Source organism: Bufo bufo, chromosome 3 (assembly GCF_905171765.1).
Source record: "Bufo bufo chromosome 3, aBufBuf1.1, whole genome shotgun sequence".
Lineage (NCBI taxonomy): Eukaryota > Metazoa > Chordata > Amphibia > Anura > Bufonidae > Bufo > Bufo bufo.
Window position 1 is genome coordinate 550,610,069 of NC_053391.1, and position 15,120 is coordinate 550,625,188.

General features: G+C 44.4%; 1 protein-coding gene across 3 annotated transcripts in view; it reads right to left on the reverse strand.

Annotated features, from left to right (window-relative positions):
• ZC3H13 (zinc finger CCCH-type containing 13) overlaps nucleotides 1–15,120 on the reverse strand; it is a 95,305-nt gene that overhangs the window by 12,865 nt on the left and 67,320 nt on the right. For all 3 annotated transcript variants that reach the window (XM_040425441.1, XM_040425443.1, XM_040425442.1), the window contains 8 exons: nucleotides 11,298–11,474; nucleotides 8,258–8,744; nucleotides 6,632–6,735; nucleotides 4,722–5,741; nucleotides 3,667–3,711; nucleotides 2,682–3,188; nucleotides 1,430–1,585; nucleotides 172–372 (listed from right to left, as the gene is read on the reverse strand). In XM_040425441.1, coding sequence (XP_040281375.1) covers nucleotides 172–372; nucleotides 1,430–1,585; nucleotides 2,682–3,188; nucleotides 3,667–3,711; nucleotides 4,722–5,741; nucleotides 6,632–6,735; nucleotides 8,258–8,744; nucleotides 11,298–11,474 — 2,697 coding nt within the window. The remainder of the gene's footprint in view (nucleotides 1–171; nucleotides 373–1,429; nucleotides 1,586–2,681; nucleotides 3,189–3,666; nucleotides 3,712–4,721; nucleotides 5,742–6,631; nucleotides 6,736–8,257; nucleotides 8,745–11,297; nucleotides 11,475–15,120) is intronic.

A 15,120-nucleotide genomic window follows, 5' to 3' on the forward strand; every position in this document is an offset into this window, starting at 1 on the left:
ACCTTCACAGAGTCCTGCACAAAGTGCTGTGAATTACAGAATACATACGTTCAAATGTCCTGCACAACCCCTTGTGCCCATAAGAGCGGTATGGTTTAGCATAACCTGGACGTCACAAGTGTGAGTATACAGTGTGGAAAAAGCAAGACTATTTAAATTAAAAAGACCTACCATTAGGCTTTTCTATTGCTTGTTGGCAAGTGTCTTTAACCCTGTTGAACAGATCTGGTCCTGCTAATTGTTTGGAGATGCCAACACGCAGCAAAACTGCGGCAGGAGTGAATTTTAACAAAGCTGCACCGGATTCTCGAGGCTCCTTTGGCTGCTTGGGCATCAAACTGGACCAGTCAACATCAATCACATCCAAAAGATCTGCATAAAGCAAGTGATAAAATATGAATCAACAGCCCATAAATTAATAAAATACACCATAAAATTATTACAACTGCAACATGTAGATTTTTCTCTATGATTTTTGTGTGATTTTAGAATGGACTTTGAATGTAAACCAAGGGTGCGATGTGAACAAAGCCTAATGTAGTAGTCCCAAACCAGCGTCTTGGGAGCCACATCTGGCTGGCAACATGAGCCCTGAGTTCTAACCACAAGCGCTGGCAATCAACATTATTGCCGACTTATGCTAACCACAGAACCGTTTCAATGTGGATGGTATAATACTAGTGTAAATTTTCACACTCCAGTAAGTACCAGTAAATCAAAATTCTTGTTCGTCCACATTTCATCTGTCTATTCTCCATTTTTGAATGTATGAAAGGCTGGGCACCTGTGGCCTAATGTATAACGGCAGATGGGCTATAGTGAAGGAAGTACTGTGCTCAGCTGTGACAAAGGAGTGAAACAAAGTCAGCTCTATAACTAAGGGTACTTTCACACTTGCGTTAAACTTTTCCGGTATTGAGTTCCGGCATTGAAATGCATTAATGCTGGATCCGGTCCCAAGTGTTCCGGAAAAACGGATCTGGTTTTACGGTCTGCACATACCTTTAAAATGTGAAAAAGATAAATACCGGATCCGTTTTTACAGACGACAATCGGAGAGAGGGATCCGGTATTGCAATGCATTTGTGAGACGGATCCGCATCCGGATCAGTCCACAAATGGTATTAGTTTGCGTCCAGATTGCCGGATCCAGAAGGCAGTTCCGACTACGCAAGTGTGAAAGTACCCTTAGTCAACTAACTAATATATCCAGTTGTGTCAAAATATGTAAAGTAACAATCTGCATGAAATGTCCAAATATAAGAATAAACAATTCTCTATTTTCCTTATCATTTACTATTTTGTAATTGTCTTGAGTACTTTGCCATTCCTTTCATAGCTGCAGCTCAGTCACTCAAAGTGACCGTATGCTTCCAGCTATCAGATTACATTACAGATTCCTAGGAGGTTAGCATGTGATGCTCCTTACCAGATGTCTTTTCATCCTCATGCTGGTCTTCCTTCTTCTCAGCATCATCAGCTAGAATCTCTTCCAGCTCTCCATCACTGATGGGCTCATATTCTTCTCCAGCCACAGAGTCCCCAGACTGATCATCATCGAGCTTGGAAAACTCCTCTTCAGCGCCTACAGAAGCATTGCAACCCATCTTACTCAAAAGACTTCAAAGTAAATGGACTGTACCACACCATATGCATTAAATATTACAAAGGGGTAGGGGCAATGATTACAGGGAAAATTAGTTTAACTAGCAGCTAGATCTTTTGGTGCATGCTCGGTTATTCGATTGATATAGAAGAATAAACTACCAATGCTGAATGCACGTTCAACGGCTGTTTCTTCAGACTCCCCTTCCCCTATAGACATGAGCGCTCAGCCGGGTATGCATGTGTTCTGTATGGAGAGTAGGCCACTGCCAGCTCATGTTCCCCGAGAAGAAATTAAGTCTTCAGGTCCTTTGCACTGCAGTCTTTTTTTTTCTTTCCCAAATTCAACAGGCATTCGAGCAAGTATGGAAGAATGTACATCCACATAAGGTCTCCAATGCATGGGCACTATTCGTGCAGCTTCCGCAATGGATCCAGACCCATTCAAATCAAACGGGTCCGTGATCCGTCCGCACCGCAAAAGAATATAGAGAACAAGTTATTTTTATTTTGGGTGCGGAAACACGGAGAGAAACCCCACAGAAGCACTCTGTAGCGCTTCGATGGGGTTCCATGCCTCCGTTTCACACCACAACTTCTGTATTGCAGACCCATTCAAGTGATCCGTGATGCGGTGAGCGCACGGCTGGTGCCTGCATATTGCGGACCCGCTGTTTGCAGGCAACAGCTGTGTGCATGAGGCCTAATGCATATTAGTATATAGGTGGCTGGTAGTAGTAGACTATAAAGTTTTAAATGCAAGCAAACGCCATAGAAAGTCAAGCTTATTGTTAGCTGCGCTCATCACAATAAATGAAGGGGTCTGAAGTCTCCAGCAGGAGGTCCAGGACACACAGGCATAATGCTTTGTAACCGATTGTCTAATAGCACTAAGGTAATTTTTCTGAAAACAGAGATTTCTAAAAAACTAAACTGGAGCAGGATACAGTTGCGCTTGCCATAATGCTAAATCCATCAAAAAGAAATAAAGGATTATAAATGAAAAAAAAGACAGCAAACAAATGCCACTTCCATTACTCCCACAAGACAGATACCAGCTCCATCCTGAAACATACCATCAAAACTCTCCACTTTTTCTGATTTGCGACTACTGACAATATCTTGGAGGTTTTCCGTATCTTTTTCTGCCTTCTCCAGAACAGCTGTGTTCCGACTTGTGGCCTCGTAACTTTTTTCACCATCTCTCTCCTTTGGGTCACTACGTTTTTGATCTGCTAAAGAGGGGGCATCAAGGACTCGAGCTCTCTCTTTCTCTGTATTGTCAGGAATTAATTTCTCCCTGTCTCTTTCAAAGTCTCTCCTCCGGTCTCTTTCTCGCAGCCGCTCTCGCTCTCTATTTCGTGGCCAGTCCTTATCAGATTCTCTGTCCCAGTCTCTCGGTCTCATATCCCGCCTGTCCACACGGTCCCTTTCCTTTTCTCTGTCTCTGTCCCGATCATGTTCGTATCTCTCTCTTTCAGGTGCTCTCTCTCGGCTGTCAAATGACCCGGACCTGGAATTAACTTGACGGTCAGACTCAGGTGAACTCCTTCTCGAACTGTGACTTCTGGAGTCCCTTTGATCTGTAGACAAGGGAAATTTGGTAATTACATCACTGAAATATAAAGCTGGCCCTAGTATATAAGCAGCTTCCAAATTGCTAAAGATCTCAAACTGTGGAGGGGCCTTGAATAAAAACATCAGGAAAGTTTTTGGACTATGTAATTTACCCAACGATCCTGTCACATAAAAGAGCATGTAGCCATCAACAGATTTTAAACATAAGAGTGAAAGAAAAATCACAGCAGCTGGGATGGCAAGAAACAAATACTACAGGAGACAGACATTTTAATTACTGAAAAGTATATCGGAGGCTGCTTTTTTATGCATTTTGTGTGTGAACGACAGTCCTATATTCACTTTCAGACATGGATAACCAAAGAAAATCAGGCATAATTCTAAATAATCTCTACCACCTAACCATTTCTGCACAAAGCTTGAACAAGAATCATTGAAATATGTGCAAAGCGCTCCCTAGTGGCCTAGTCAGTAACTACACACCTGTATGCCGTGTTGAGATGTGTGGCTGCATGCCGACTGGGTGTCCTGTATGTGGAATGCACAGATTAGAGCTTTACAGATGAATAAATGGACATATGCAATATTTAATTCGTATACTCCAACAAGCAATATTGTTTCCTTATACACCACCACCTTCAGAGAAATATGATGATTTTAAGGAAAGGTAGAGGATTTACTAATGGTAACTAAACGTCAAAAACTAAAGATTTCCATCCAATTTTGGCCTGACTGCCACATTAAAACTGGAGTAAAGCTTGTCTTTATTCTGCATTTAAAACGGTTGTCCGCTTTTAGGATGAAACCAGACAACCCTCCAGATCCAGCTGCAATGAAGAACAGGTAAGTATTTACTGCCAGATCCCATGCCACCACTCTGTGCTTCTCCAGTCCTAGCAGCAGCAGTGACTTCACATAGACAACACGTGACTGCTGTAGCCAATCACTGACCTCCTTGGAGGCAGTGCTGAGGCCAGTGATTGGCTGTGGTGGTCATGTACAGTTCACATGACTTCACTGCTGCATAGAGCCTGGCTGAGTGGACCGAAGGAGCGGTGTGGGATCTGGCAGCAGGTACTTAACCGTTCTTCATTGCAGCTTAATCCAAAGGGTTGTCTGGTTTCATCCTAAAAGTGGCCAACCCCTTCAAATGCAGAATAAAGTCCAACTTTACTCCACTGTTATTGAGGCAATCATGCCAAAATTGGACACAGCCTCACATGGGAGTGTAATATAAAAGGTGGGATGCTTACCCGCGTCTCCTCTTCATCCAGGTACTGCAGACTGAAGTAGGCCAACAGGCTTAGATTAGTTATGTCGCATTTCTCTGCCTACCTGCTTTACTCACTAGACTGACTAATCATAGACTAATACAGTCTATAAAAGCAGTTTTGAGATCACCGATTCCCCAAATGTACCACCCAGGGAAGCAGTGGTCTAAAAAAAAACAAAAAAAAAAAAACAAACAATTCCCCACTCCCCCTAGTGGCGATCAATTGTTCAAATCAATCATAAAAGAAAAAAACAAAAAACAGTACCTGAAGAAGTGCTGCGGCTCGGCTCTCCCCTTTTCAGTTGATCAATTCTGGATTTTCGCTCTCCAGAAGGTTCGATGCTTCTATCTGGATCTTTAGCAGTGCCATGCAATAGTCTCCTCCTAACAGCCTGGTCATCCCCACCGCGGTGGACAGAGTCAATGGACGGTGAGCGTAGACGGCTTGATGTACGGCTCTGGTTACTGGATATACTACTGCTACGTTTCTGCTCAGTGGACTTGCGAGCTGGAGGTTCTTCCACACATGGTGGTCGCGGATCATCTTTCTCATGTTTACTCTTGGTCGGCTTTTTGATGGGTTCTTCTATAGTTCTGTCAGGAAGTGAAGATTCTGTTCTTTCAGGAACATCCTCATCTGACCAGTCACTGAATGTGGAATCTTTTGATTGGACTGTTTCAACAGCCATCTTGTCTGGGGTCACCTCTGGAACAACTTCCTCCTTGGTAACTGCCGGGGCTGTGACTGGCGCAACTGTAACTGGGGGTGTTCTAGGCCCCTTTTTCTTCTTGGCGGGCTGGACAATTTCTTCATCAGAGATATCAGATTCGCCTTTCTTTCGCTTTTTCTCCAAATTTTTCTTTTTTTGGCCCTTCTTGGGGGAAAATACTTTAGCTTCCTCTGGTGGAGGTTCTGTTGCAATTTTTTCTACTGCAGATTCTTCCTCTTTCTTTTTCTTTGCAGCTTTCTTTAGAGTTTTCTTCTTGGCTTTATCTTCATGTAGTTTCTCAGTAACCTCTCTTTCTTCTGTCTTATGCTGTACAGTGCTCTCTGTCTCTTTGGTCTTCAGACTTTCAGTATCTATTGAGTGTTCCCTCTGTTTTTCAGTAGCAGATACCCGCTCTTTAGTCTCTATCTCCTCATAACGCCTGGATCCCTCCTTCCTGTCAGGTTTACGGTCCTCCTCCTTCCAACGAGAAGACCTTTCCTCTGTAACAAGCGTGGGACTAAGAGAGCGTGTTTCTTGAGGTCTGACAACTTGACTTAGAAGTCTGTGCTTCTCATCTGAAAACAAATCACAGCAAAAACAGAATAAAGTGCAGTAAAATTAAGCTACTGTATTCATGTCAAAGGTTTTTCGATAATAGCACAATACATTTTGCTTTTTATATTACATTTATTGCTTGTGTTTCATCTGTTAACATATTCTATATTACATAAAACCCTTTAACCAAACATGGTGGAAATTAGTTATGGATGGGTGGAATGTCAATACTTTCCCAAAACTTAAAGGGGTTCTGTAAACAATCCCTACTTGTTAGAATGTTCTTAGACAAACTGATCACAAAGTGTCCCACAGCTGGGACCCCCAGCGACCAGCTGTAATCTGTGTGGATACCTATTAAGTGTGCAGTCTCCCTATAGCACTACCACAGCTAACTTAAAGGTGTTTTCCAAGAATTTTCTACTGATGATCAATCCTGTGGATAAGACATCACTACCTGATCGGTGGGGGTCAGACATCCAGGAACCTAGCCGATCTGCTGTTTGAGAAGACATCAGCGCTTTCAATTGGAACCTCTCTCCACTCAGGCCAAGAGATTAGGACTGCCCCCCCACCTCCTCAAATCCTTTTATTACCTCAGATAACCCAAAAGTGTTTTTGTTTTTTTTTTAAACTGGAGAAACTTACATAAAATGTTATTGTTATTTTTTACCTTTGACTCAAGTTGAATTCCCAATTAATCATACAATCTATTGACTGCTACCTTTAGAACAAAAATATTTTTTTCAAACGGGTTCTGTATAAAAAGCCTAAAGGCACAGTTGATTAATGACCTCTCAATAGATTATAGCTGCTGGCTATCACACAGACTGCATTAATTATGGTACTGTTAGCTATACATATTAGAAGCAATATTAAAATAATGCTGTCCAGGACTATCAATTCTTACTCTTCTCGTCACCACTGTTATAAGCGTCGCTCTCTGGGGAATGCTCTCTTCGTCGCTTCGGGGACTGGCGTGGGCTAGGACTGTTATCATTTCTATGTCGTTTCCTGTAGGTAAAGGAAAAATACATGATGAGGCCCGAGGTTTAATATATATATTATATATTTTATATAAATAAATAAAAAAAACACCAGTCCTAGACACCCAAAAAGCAACATGTACAAATGTCTAAATAAATGCTTGTGTCAGCCAAAGATATTCCTAAAAATGGTCCCTCAAAGAAGCGTGCAACGGTCAAAGGCATCACCTAATCAAAACTCGGAACCATATAATCAAAACTCGGAACCATATCAAAACTATGAGATAATTAAGGGGAAATTGGCAGACTAGTGATTACAATCTAAAATGTCTGGTTGATCTGTAGATCATGGATCTGTCTGTGTGGCAACCCTGGCTTTACAGTTTCTATATACTCATATCCTAGTAAAAAGTAACTTGGTTAAAGTGACACTGTACTTTAGCACAATGTTTGAAATGTCATAGTGATATCTCAAAGGCTTTGATGGGTGATGGTCCGAGTGCGGAAATCCCCACCAAGTAATCACACCGACTGTTGTCTCCTCACTGCAACAGACAGACTAGAGATTGGTTCAAACTTTCTATTGCATCTACTTTGTGCAGCAAAGAACGACCCCTCTTTCCCTCCTACGTCTGCCGACATCCCCATACACAGACAGTCGTCCTGTACTAACAGGCCAATAAGAACTATTGGTGGCACCCAGATCACCACTCTGCCAGCTTCATTTTAGAGATCGGTGCAGGTCCCAGAGGCATACGACATCTTCTATTTTATTGGAGGGTTGTCCAAGATTTTTAATTCTCAGACAATCTCTTTAGGGCACATGGCCGCAGGTGTTTTGTGGTCCGCAATTCACGAATTCTGCATGTCACCATTTATTTTTTTTACTTCTGTAGAAATGTTCTATCCTTGTATGTAAAACGGACGATAGGACATAATAGATTTTTAGGGCTGTGGAATGGATGTGCAGATGCAGACAGCACACAGTGTGCCGTTCGCTTCTTTTGCAGCCCAATTGAAATGAATGGGTCCAATAGACAAAAATGCGGATCAGATGTGGACAAACTACGGCCGTGTACATGAGCCTCTAAAGGGGTTATCCTGGAAAAGTAAAGATAATGATTGACATCCTCAGGAAAGGTCATCATTATCACAACAGTGAAGGGGGGGGGGGGGGTTTTAAGTCCGGCACCCCCACTAATCAGCTGTTCCAGGGAGCCGGAGCTCTGGTAAGCGAGGCAGGCTCCTAGCAGCTTTCCAAGGAATGCGCCGTACATCATATAGTGGCATTGTTTGGTATTGCAGCTCAGCCTCATTGACTCTAATGGGGTTCAGTTGCAACTAGGCCATGTGACCAAAGTACAGTGAGGTCACTGGCCTCAGAAGAGGCTGTGAGCACTGCAGTCTCTTCTAACAGCTGATCAGCGGGAGTCCAGACTGTCGCAACACCACAGATTGGATGACCTAGCCTGAGGATAAGTCATAAATATCTTTTCCTGGATAACCCCTTTAAGCTGCTACATTTCTTGGCAGTGTGGAATAATACTCACTTAGCTTTTCTATCATCATGCAGCTCTTTTAGATTTCTTTCATCCCGCACATCATCCCTTTTGTCTCTACGATCTTCTCTTCCTTTATCTTTTTCGTCCCAGTCTCTAGGGCGTTCTCTCTCTCTTTCCCTGCCTCGCTCACGGTCCCTCTCATGGTTCCTTTCGCGCTCTCGCTCTCGTTCCCTTTCACGCTCTCTTTCTCTCTCCCGCTCCTCTCGCTCTCTTTCCCTTTCACGCTCTCTTTCCCGCTCTCGCTCCCTTTCTTTTTCTCTCTCCCGCTCACGAGCCCTCTCCCTTTCAGTCTCCCGCTCCTTTTCTCGCTCTCTTTCCCGCTCTCTCTCGCGCTCCCTTTCACGTTCACGCTCACGCTCTCTGGCCCTGTCATCTCTCCTATCATCTGATCTGTCCACTCTACGATCATCTCTTCTTTCTTCTCGTTCATCATCATTCCTTCCCCGATGCGGTGCAGGAGATGTCACCCTTTGATCTGTAATATTGAAAGAATATTTTTTTTTTCCAGATAGAGACAGTCAGATAAACATATGAAAACATGGAGATCTTTAAAACAGGACTTTTTAGATAACCCTTAGCAAATGGCATGTCCACTTAAAGGGGCTGTCTCACTAAGACAACTGGTAGCAGCATTTCAGGCAATCAAGTGCCCTAGCTCCATTCCAAAAAGGATCTGTCAACCCCTTTAATACAAAAGTTCCTGGAGAAATAGACCTGGAGCATCTGGCACAACAGATTTACAGGGGCTATCACACAAACACTTATTACCTATCCAAAATATAGGTGATAAATTCCTGGGGGTTCAATCATTTGGACCTCCAGGGATCCTGAGTAAAAGGGTCCCCGAGTCCCGCATGTGACTGAAGTAGTAGTAGTACTTTCACACTCCTTATCTGTAAGATAATTAAGGACTCATTCTCAAGATCTTTGATATGTTGTTCTGTTATTTTTCAAATGTCCATTCATTCCCCCATGTGTCTGTTCTTAATATATATATATATATATATATATATATATATATATATATATATATATATATATAATTTTTTTTTTTTTATTATTATTTATTATTAAAGCGCCATTCATTCCATAGCGCTGTACATATGATAAGGGGTGCACATACATAATACAGACAAGTGCACTAAGCAGGAACAAGACGAGTTACAGACTGGTACAGAAGGAGAGAGGGCCCTGCCCGTGAGGGCTTACAATCTACATGGTATGGGAGAAGGACACAGTAGGTGCGGGTTAAGTTGGTCATGGCGGTATAGAGGCAGCAGGGTCACGGGTTGTAGGCTTGTCTGAAGAGGTGGGTTTTCAGGTTTCTTTTGAAGGATTCCACTGTAGGTGAGAGTCTGATATGTTGGGGTAGCGAGTTCCAGAGTATGGGGGATGCACGGGAGAAATCTTGGAGTCGATTGTGGGAAGAGGCAATGAGAGGAGAGGAGAGAAGGAGGTCCTGTGAGGATCGGAGAGTGCGTGTGGGGGTGTATCGGGAAATTAGCTCAGAGATGTAGGGAGGGGACAGGTTATGGACGGCCTTGTATGTAATTGTTAGTACTTTGAAGTGAATTTGTTGGGCAATGGGGAGCCAGTGAAGGGATTGGCAGAGGGGAGAGGCAGAGGAGTAATAGGGTGAGAGGTGGATTAGTCGGGCAGCAGAGTTGAGGATAGATTGGAGGGGTGCGAGAGTGCTAGATGGAAGGCCACAGAGGAGAATGTTGCAGTAGTCTAGGCGGGAGATAATGAGGGCATGTACAAGCATTTTCGCAGATTCAAAGTTAAGGAAAGCACGGATGCGGGATATGTTTTTGAGTTGGAGGCGGCAGGTGGTGGAAAGGGCTTGGATGTGCGGTTGGAAGGAAAGGGCAGAATCCAAGGTCACTCCAAGGCAGCGGGCTTTGTTGACTGGGGAGAGTGTGCAGCCATTGATCATGATAGATAGGTCTGTTGGGGAGGTTGAACAAGATGGGGGAAAGATTATGAATTCTGTCTTATCCATGTTAAGTTTAAGAAAGCGAGAGGCGAAGAAGGATGATATAGAAGATAGACATTGTGGGATTCTTGATAGTAAGGTGGTGATGTCTGGACCAGAGAGGTAGATTTGTGTGTCGTCAGCATAGGAGTGATACTGAAAGCCATGGGATTCTATGAGCTGTCCCAGGCCAAAAGTGTAGATAGAGAAGAGTAGGGGTCCTAGGACAGAGCCTTGCGGGACACCAACAGAGAGGGAATGAGACGAGGAGGTGGTGCGGGAGTGGGAGACGCTAAACGTCCGGTCTGTGAGGTATGATGTGATCCAGGAGAGGGCCAGGTCAGTGATGCCAAGAGATGAGAGAGTTTGCAACAGAAGGGAGTGGTCAACAGTGTCGAATGCAGAGGACAGGTCAAGGAGAAGGAGGACAGAGTATTGTTTCTTGGTTTTGGCTGTCAGTAGGTCATTGGTGACTTTGGTAAGGGCAGTCTCGGTCGAGTGGTGGGGTCGGAAGCCAGATTGTATATATAGCTGTTTCTTCATATATTCTTGTAGTACGTCTGATGATGTCTCCAAAGCTCGCTATGTAACATAACTACTTCTATTTTTGTTAGCCATTAAAAAGGTATCAAACCTGCAATACTCTTATTTTGTTTCTCTTAATGAGAGCACTAAACTAATGAAGTAGTAGTGCACATTTCAGTCTACTGTTCCATTTACCTCTATGGGTCTGACATAGGTGAATGGAGTGTTGGACGGACAGACACGCACACTACTGCTCCACTTAGAGAAGAGACTCAGAGACCCCCTCCATTCTCAGGATTGCTAGGAGTCCTAGTGGTCAGACTCCCAGCAATCTAACATTAATCACCTAACCTGTGGATAGGTAATAAATGCTGTTTGTGGGAAAGCCCCATTAATACAGTTTGACAAACTATGGACAGTCAATACAGGTAACTACAAATAGCCTTTATACATTGCTACTTAAAGAGCGCTATAAAAATGTGGTAAACCGTCAGATAAAAAATGCTCTGTTTGATGGTGTATATTTACCTCTATCCCGTTCACGTCGTTCTCGGTCCCCATGTCTACGATCAAATGAAGAATCTCTACCCTGTTCACGGTTGTCGTATCTTTCACGTTCTGTATAACTACTCCTTGAATCCCAGTTGTCATGGTAACTGCTGCTGCTGTGGCTATCCACCTGAGAACTTCTAGCCCCCCGACCACCTATTGAAAAGAAAATCATTAGAAAAATTGTCAGATAATTCAGGAGACAAAACTATATTGCTTGCCTTGTCTGCAAAATGTTAAAAGGGTAACTGTCATATTTTATTTTATGCTAAAGTGTAGGGCAAATGATAGCCAAAACGTTTATTTTTGGTAGAAAACTGGGGCTGAAATGGCCCTTAGCAGCACTCTTCAAAAGAGCGTTGCTAAGGGCCATCCGTCCATTAGAAAAGACGGGCTGTGCTGCTGACTTGTGCTTCCCTCGGAGACAGAAGGCTGGGCACAGGAGTCTTAGGAGTTAAAATTACATTTATATTCCCCCTTTCTATGCAATCCCTGTAATAATTTATGAAGCAGCCACCGGAAGTAGAAGCACTGTGCGCAGTGAGCCGGTTGCTACATGATTATCATCACAGGGATCGCAGGTCAGTGAATGTTACGGAGCATTAGATTGTATAGAAAGGGAATATAAATGTAATTTTAACTCCTAAGACTCCTGTGCCCAGCCTTCTGTCTCCCAGGGAAGCACGGGTTAGCAGCACAGCGTCTCACAGCAGTCTTTTCTAATGGACAGATGGCCCTTAGCAACGCTCTTTTGAAGAGCCATTTCAGCCCCAGTTTTCTACCAAAAATAAACATTTTGGCAAAATAAAGTCTATTGCAAAATTCTGCCGCCAGCAAACGATTTTTTTTAACCCGTCAAAAGATTTGGTTTGCCCGATGAAAATGAGATTTTTGTGACACCTGTAAAATCTTACTCGCTTTATTCATTGGGGGACACAGGTGACACTAGGCTGAAAACTGTTAGCTCCTCCCCTGCCAGCTATACCCCCTCCAGCCTGGAGAGAGCATATCAGTTTGTGCTCCAGCAGTAGGAGAAGCAGAAATTAAACTGAAAACCAAACAAGAACTGCACACTGCCATAAGACCAAACCAAAAACAAGGTCCCAACTGGCAACCCATGGACCCCACATGCCACACTAACATTGAGTGGGTGCCGTGTCTCCCAATGAATAAAGCGAGAAAGATTTTACAGGTGAGTTCACAAAAATCTAATTTTCTCGCTCATATCATTGGGGGACACAGGAGCGTGGGACGTCCTAAAACAGTCCCCAGGGAGGGAATACAAAACCCCCAAGAAAACAAATCCCTCATGGAAGTCCCTACACTGCGGCCTGCAAGACCCTGCAGCCGAGAGCAGCATCCGCAGAGGCCAAAGAATGTAGGGATCGACCGATTATCGGTTTGGCCGATATTATCGGCCGATATTGAGGATTTTGAACGTTATCGGTATCGGCATCTATTTTGCCGATATACCGATAACGTATTGGGAACACAGATCACGCTGCTCTCAGCGCTCTCTGTGTTCCCTCCGCAGCACAGGTGAGAAGGAAGCAGTGTCTCCCTCCCCCTGTGCTGCTGCTGCCAATGAGAGGAGAGAACATAGAGGAGGGGAGGGGCTGTGGCCGCTGCGCCACCAATGAAGATAAGCCTTTCATTCATTCATATACAGGAGGCGGGAGCTGGCTGCAGAATCACATAGCCGGCTCCCGACCTCTATGAGCGATAGCTGCGATCTGCGGTAGTTAACTCCTCAGGTGCCGCGGATCGCAGCTACCGCTCATAGAGGTCGGGAGCCGGCTATGTGATTCTGCAGCCAGCTCCCGCCTCCTGTATATGAATGATTGAGAGACTTATCTTCATTGGTGGCGCAGTGCGCCCCCCCAAGCCCCCCAGTATTAATCATTGGTGGCGCAGTGCGCCCCCCACCCCCATCCCGGCCAATAGTAAAAACATTGGTGGCGCAGTGCGCCCCCCCCCCCCCCCACCCAGTATTACTCATTGGTGGCAGTGGCCACAGGATCCCCTCTCCCCTGCTCCTCCGATCGGAGCCCCAGCAGTGTAATCCTGGGGCTCCGATCGGTTACCATGGCAGCCAGGACACTATTGAAGCCCTGGCTGCCATGGTCAGCTCCATGCTGCTGTGTGCACTATGCACAGAGCAGCAGGGACAGTGTGAGCTCCTATTCACCCTGATAGAGATCTATCAGGGTGAATAGGACAAGGGTTCTAGTCCCTAAGGGGGCTAAAAGTTGGTAAAAAAAAAAAATAAAAAAAAAAATATATATATATATATATATATATATATATATATATATATATATATATATATATATATATATATATATATTTATTAAGTATAAATGAAAAAGATTTATAAAAAAAATACACATTAACAATAAACCAAAAAAAAACACACATTAACAATAAACATATTAATTTTCAGCAGATTTGTGTAGGAATTTTTTTTTTCTCAAAAATAAAAATTCCCAGAATATCGGTATAAATTATCGGCTATCGGCCTGAAAGTTCACAAATTATTGGTATCGGCCCTAAAAAAAAATCTATATCGGTCGATCCCTAAAAGAATGCACCCGGTAAAATTTTGTGAAGGTGTGTAAGGAGGACCAGGTCGCCGCCTTACACAATTGGGATGCAGAAGCGTGGTGTAGGTGAGCCCAAGAAGCCCCAACCGCTCTGATAGAGCAAGCCGTGATCTCAGGAGGAGGTGCCTTGTCCCTGGAGCGATTGCCGGTCGAATCCACCGGGCAATCGTCACATTGAAGGCCGTCAAACCCTTACAAGGACCCTCTGGGACGACAAAAAAAGCGCCCGTGCGCCGAAAGGGAGACACGTCTGACATGCAAATCTTCAAAGCCCGCACCACATCCAGACGATGGAGCAAAACCTCCCTCGGATGAGAAGGCTGCAGACAAAACTAGGGCAGAACAATGTCCTTGTTAACGTGAAAAGCTGATACTACCTTAGGTAGAAAAAAGATGGCACTGGGCGAAGCACTTTATCCTGATGGAACACCAAGAAGGGCTCCTTGCAAGACAGAGCGGCCAGTTCTGAAACCCTCCGGATAGATGTGATGACCACTAAAAAGACCACTTTCCAGGAAAGCAAGCGAAGGGAGACCTCTTTCAGAGGTTCAAACGGAGCGGCCTGGAGTGAACCCAGAACTAAGTTCAGGTCCCAAGAATGCAAGGGTGGACGATAAGGAGGCACTGTGTGAGCCACCCCCTGCATAAAGGTCTTGATCGGACCTAACCCGGCCAGGGGCTTCTGGAAAAAACGGGACATGGCAGAGACTTGTCCTTTCAACGAACTAAGCGCCAGACCCAGCTCCAATCCGGACTGCAGAAATGCCAGTATATTAGGTAGGAAAAACTGTCTTGGAGGAAGATTGTGCTCCTCACAGAAGCGCAGCAAGGACTTCCAAGTCCTGTAATAAATCTTGGATGAGGAGGGTTTCCTGGCTCTAATCATAGTCCGAATGACCGCATCAGAGAAACCCTTCTGTCTCAAAATTAAGCCGTTAAACGTAGTGTATCCAAATTCTGGTGGAAGACTGGACCTTGTGAAAGAAGGTCGGCCCTGATTGGAAGGGGCCACGGCGCGTCCCCTAGAAGAAGCATGAGCTCTGAATACCAAGCTCAACGAGGCCAGTCTGGAGCGATCAGGATCGAGAAGTCATCCCATAGCACCACAAGAGCACCCACGCAGTGTGCCTCAGGATCCCTTGCGCGAGAGAAGAAGCACAGGAGCTTGCGATTGAGCCTGGACGCCATCAAGTCCATGT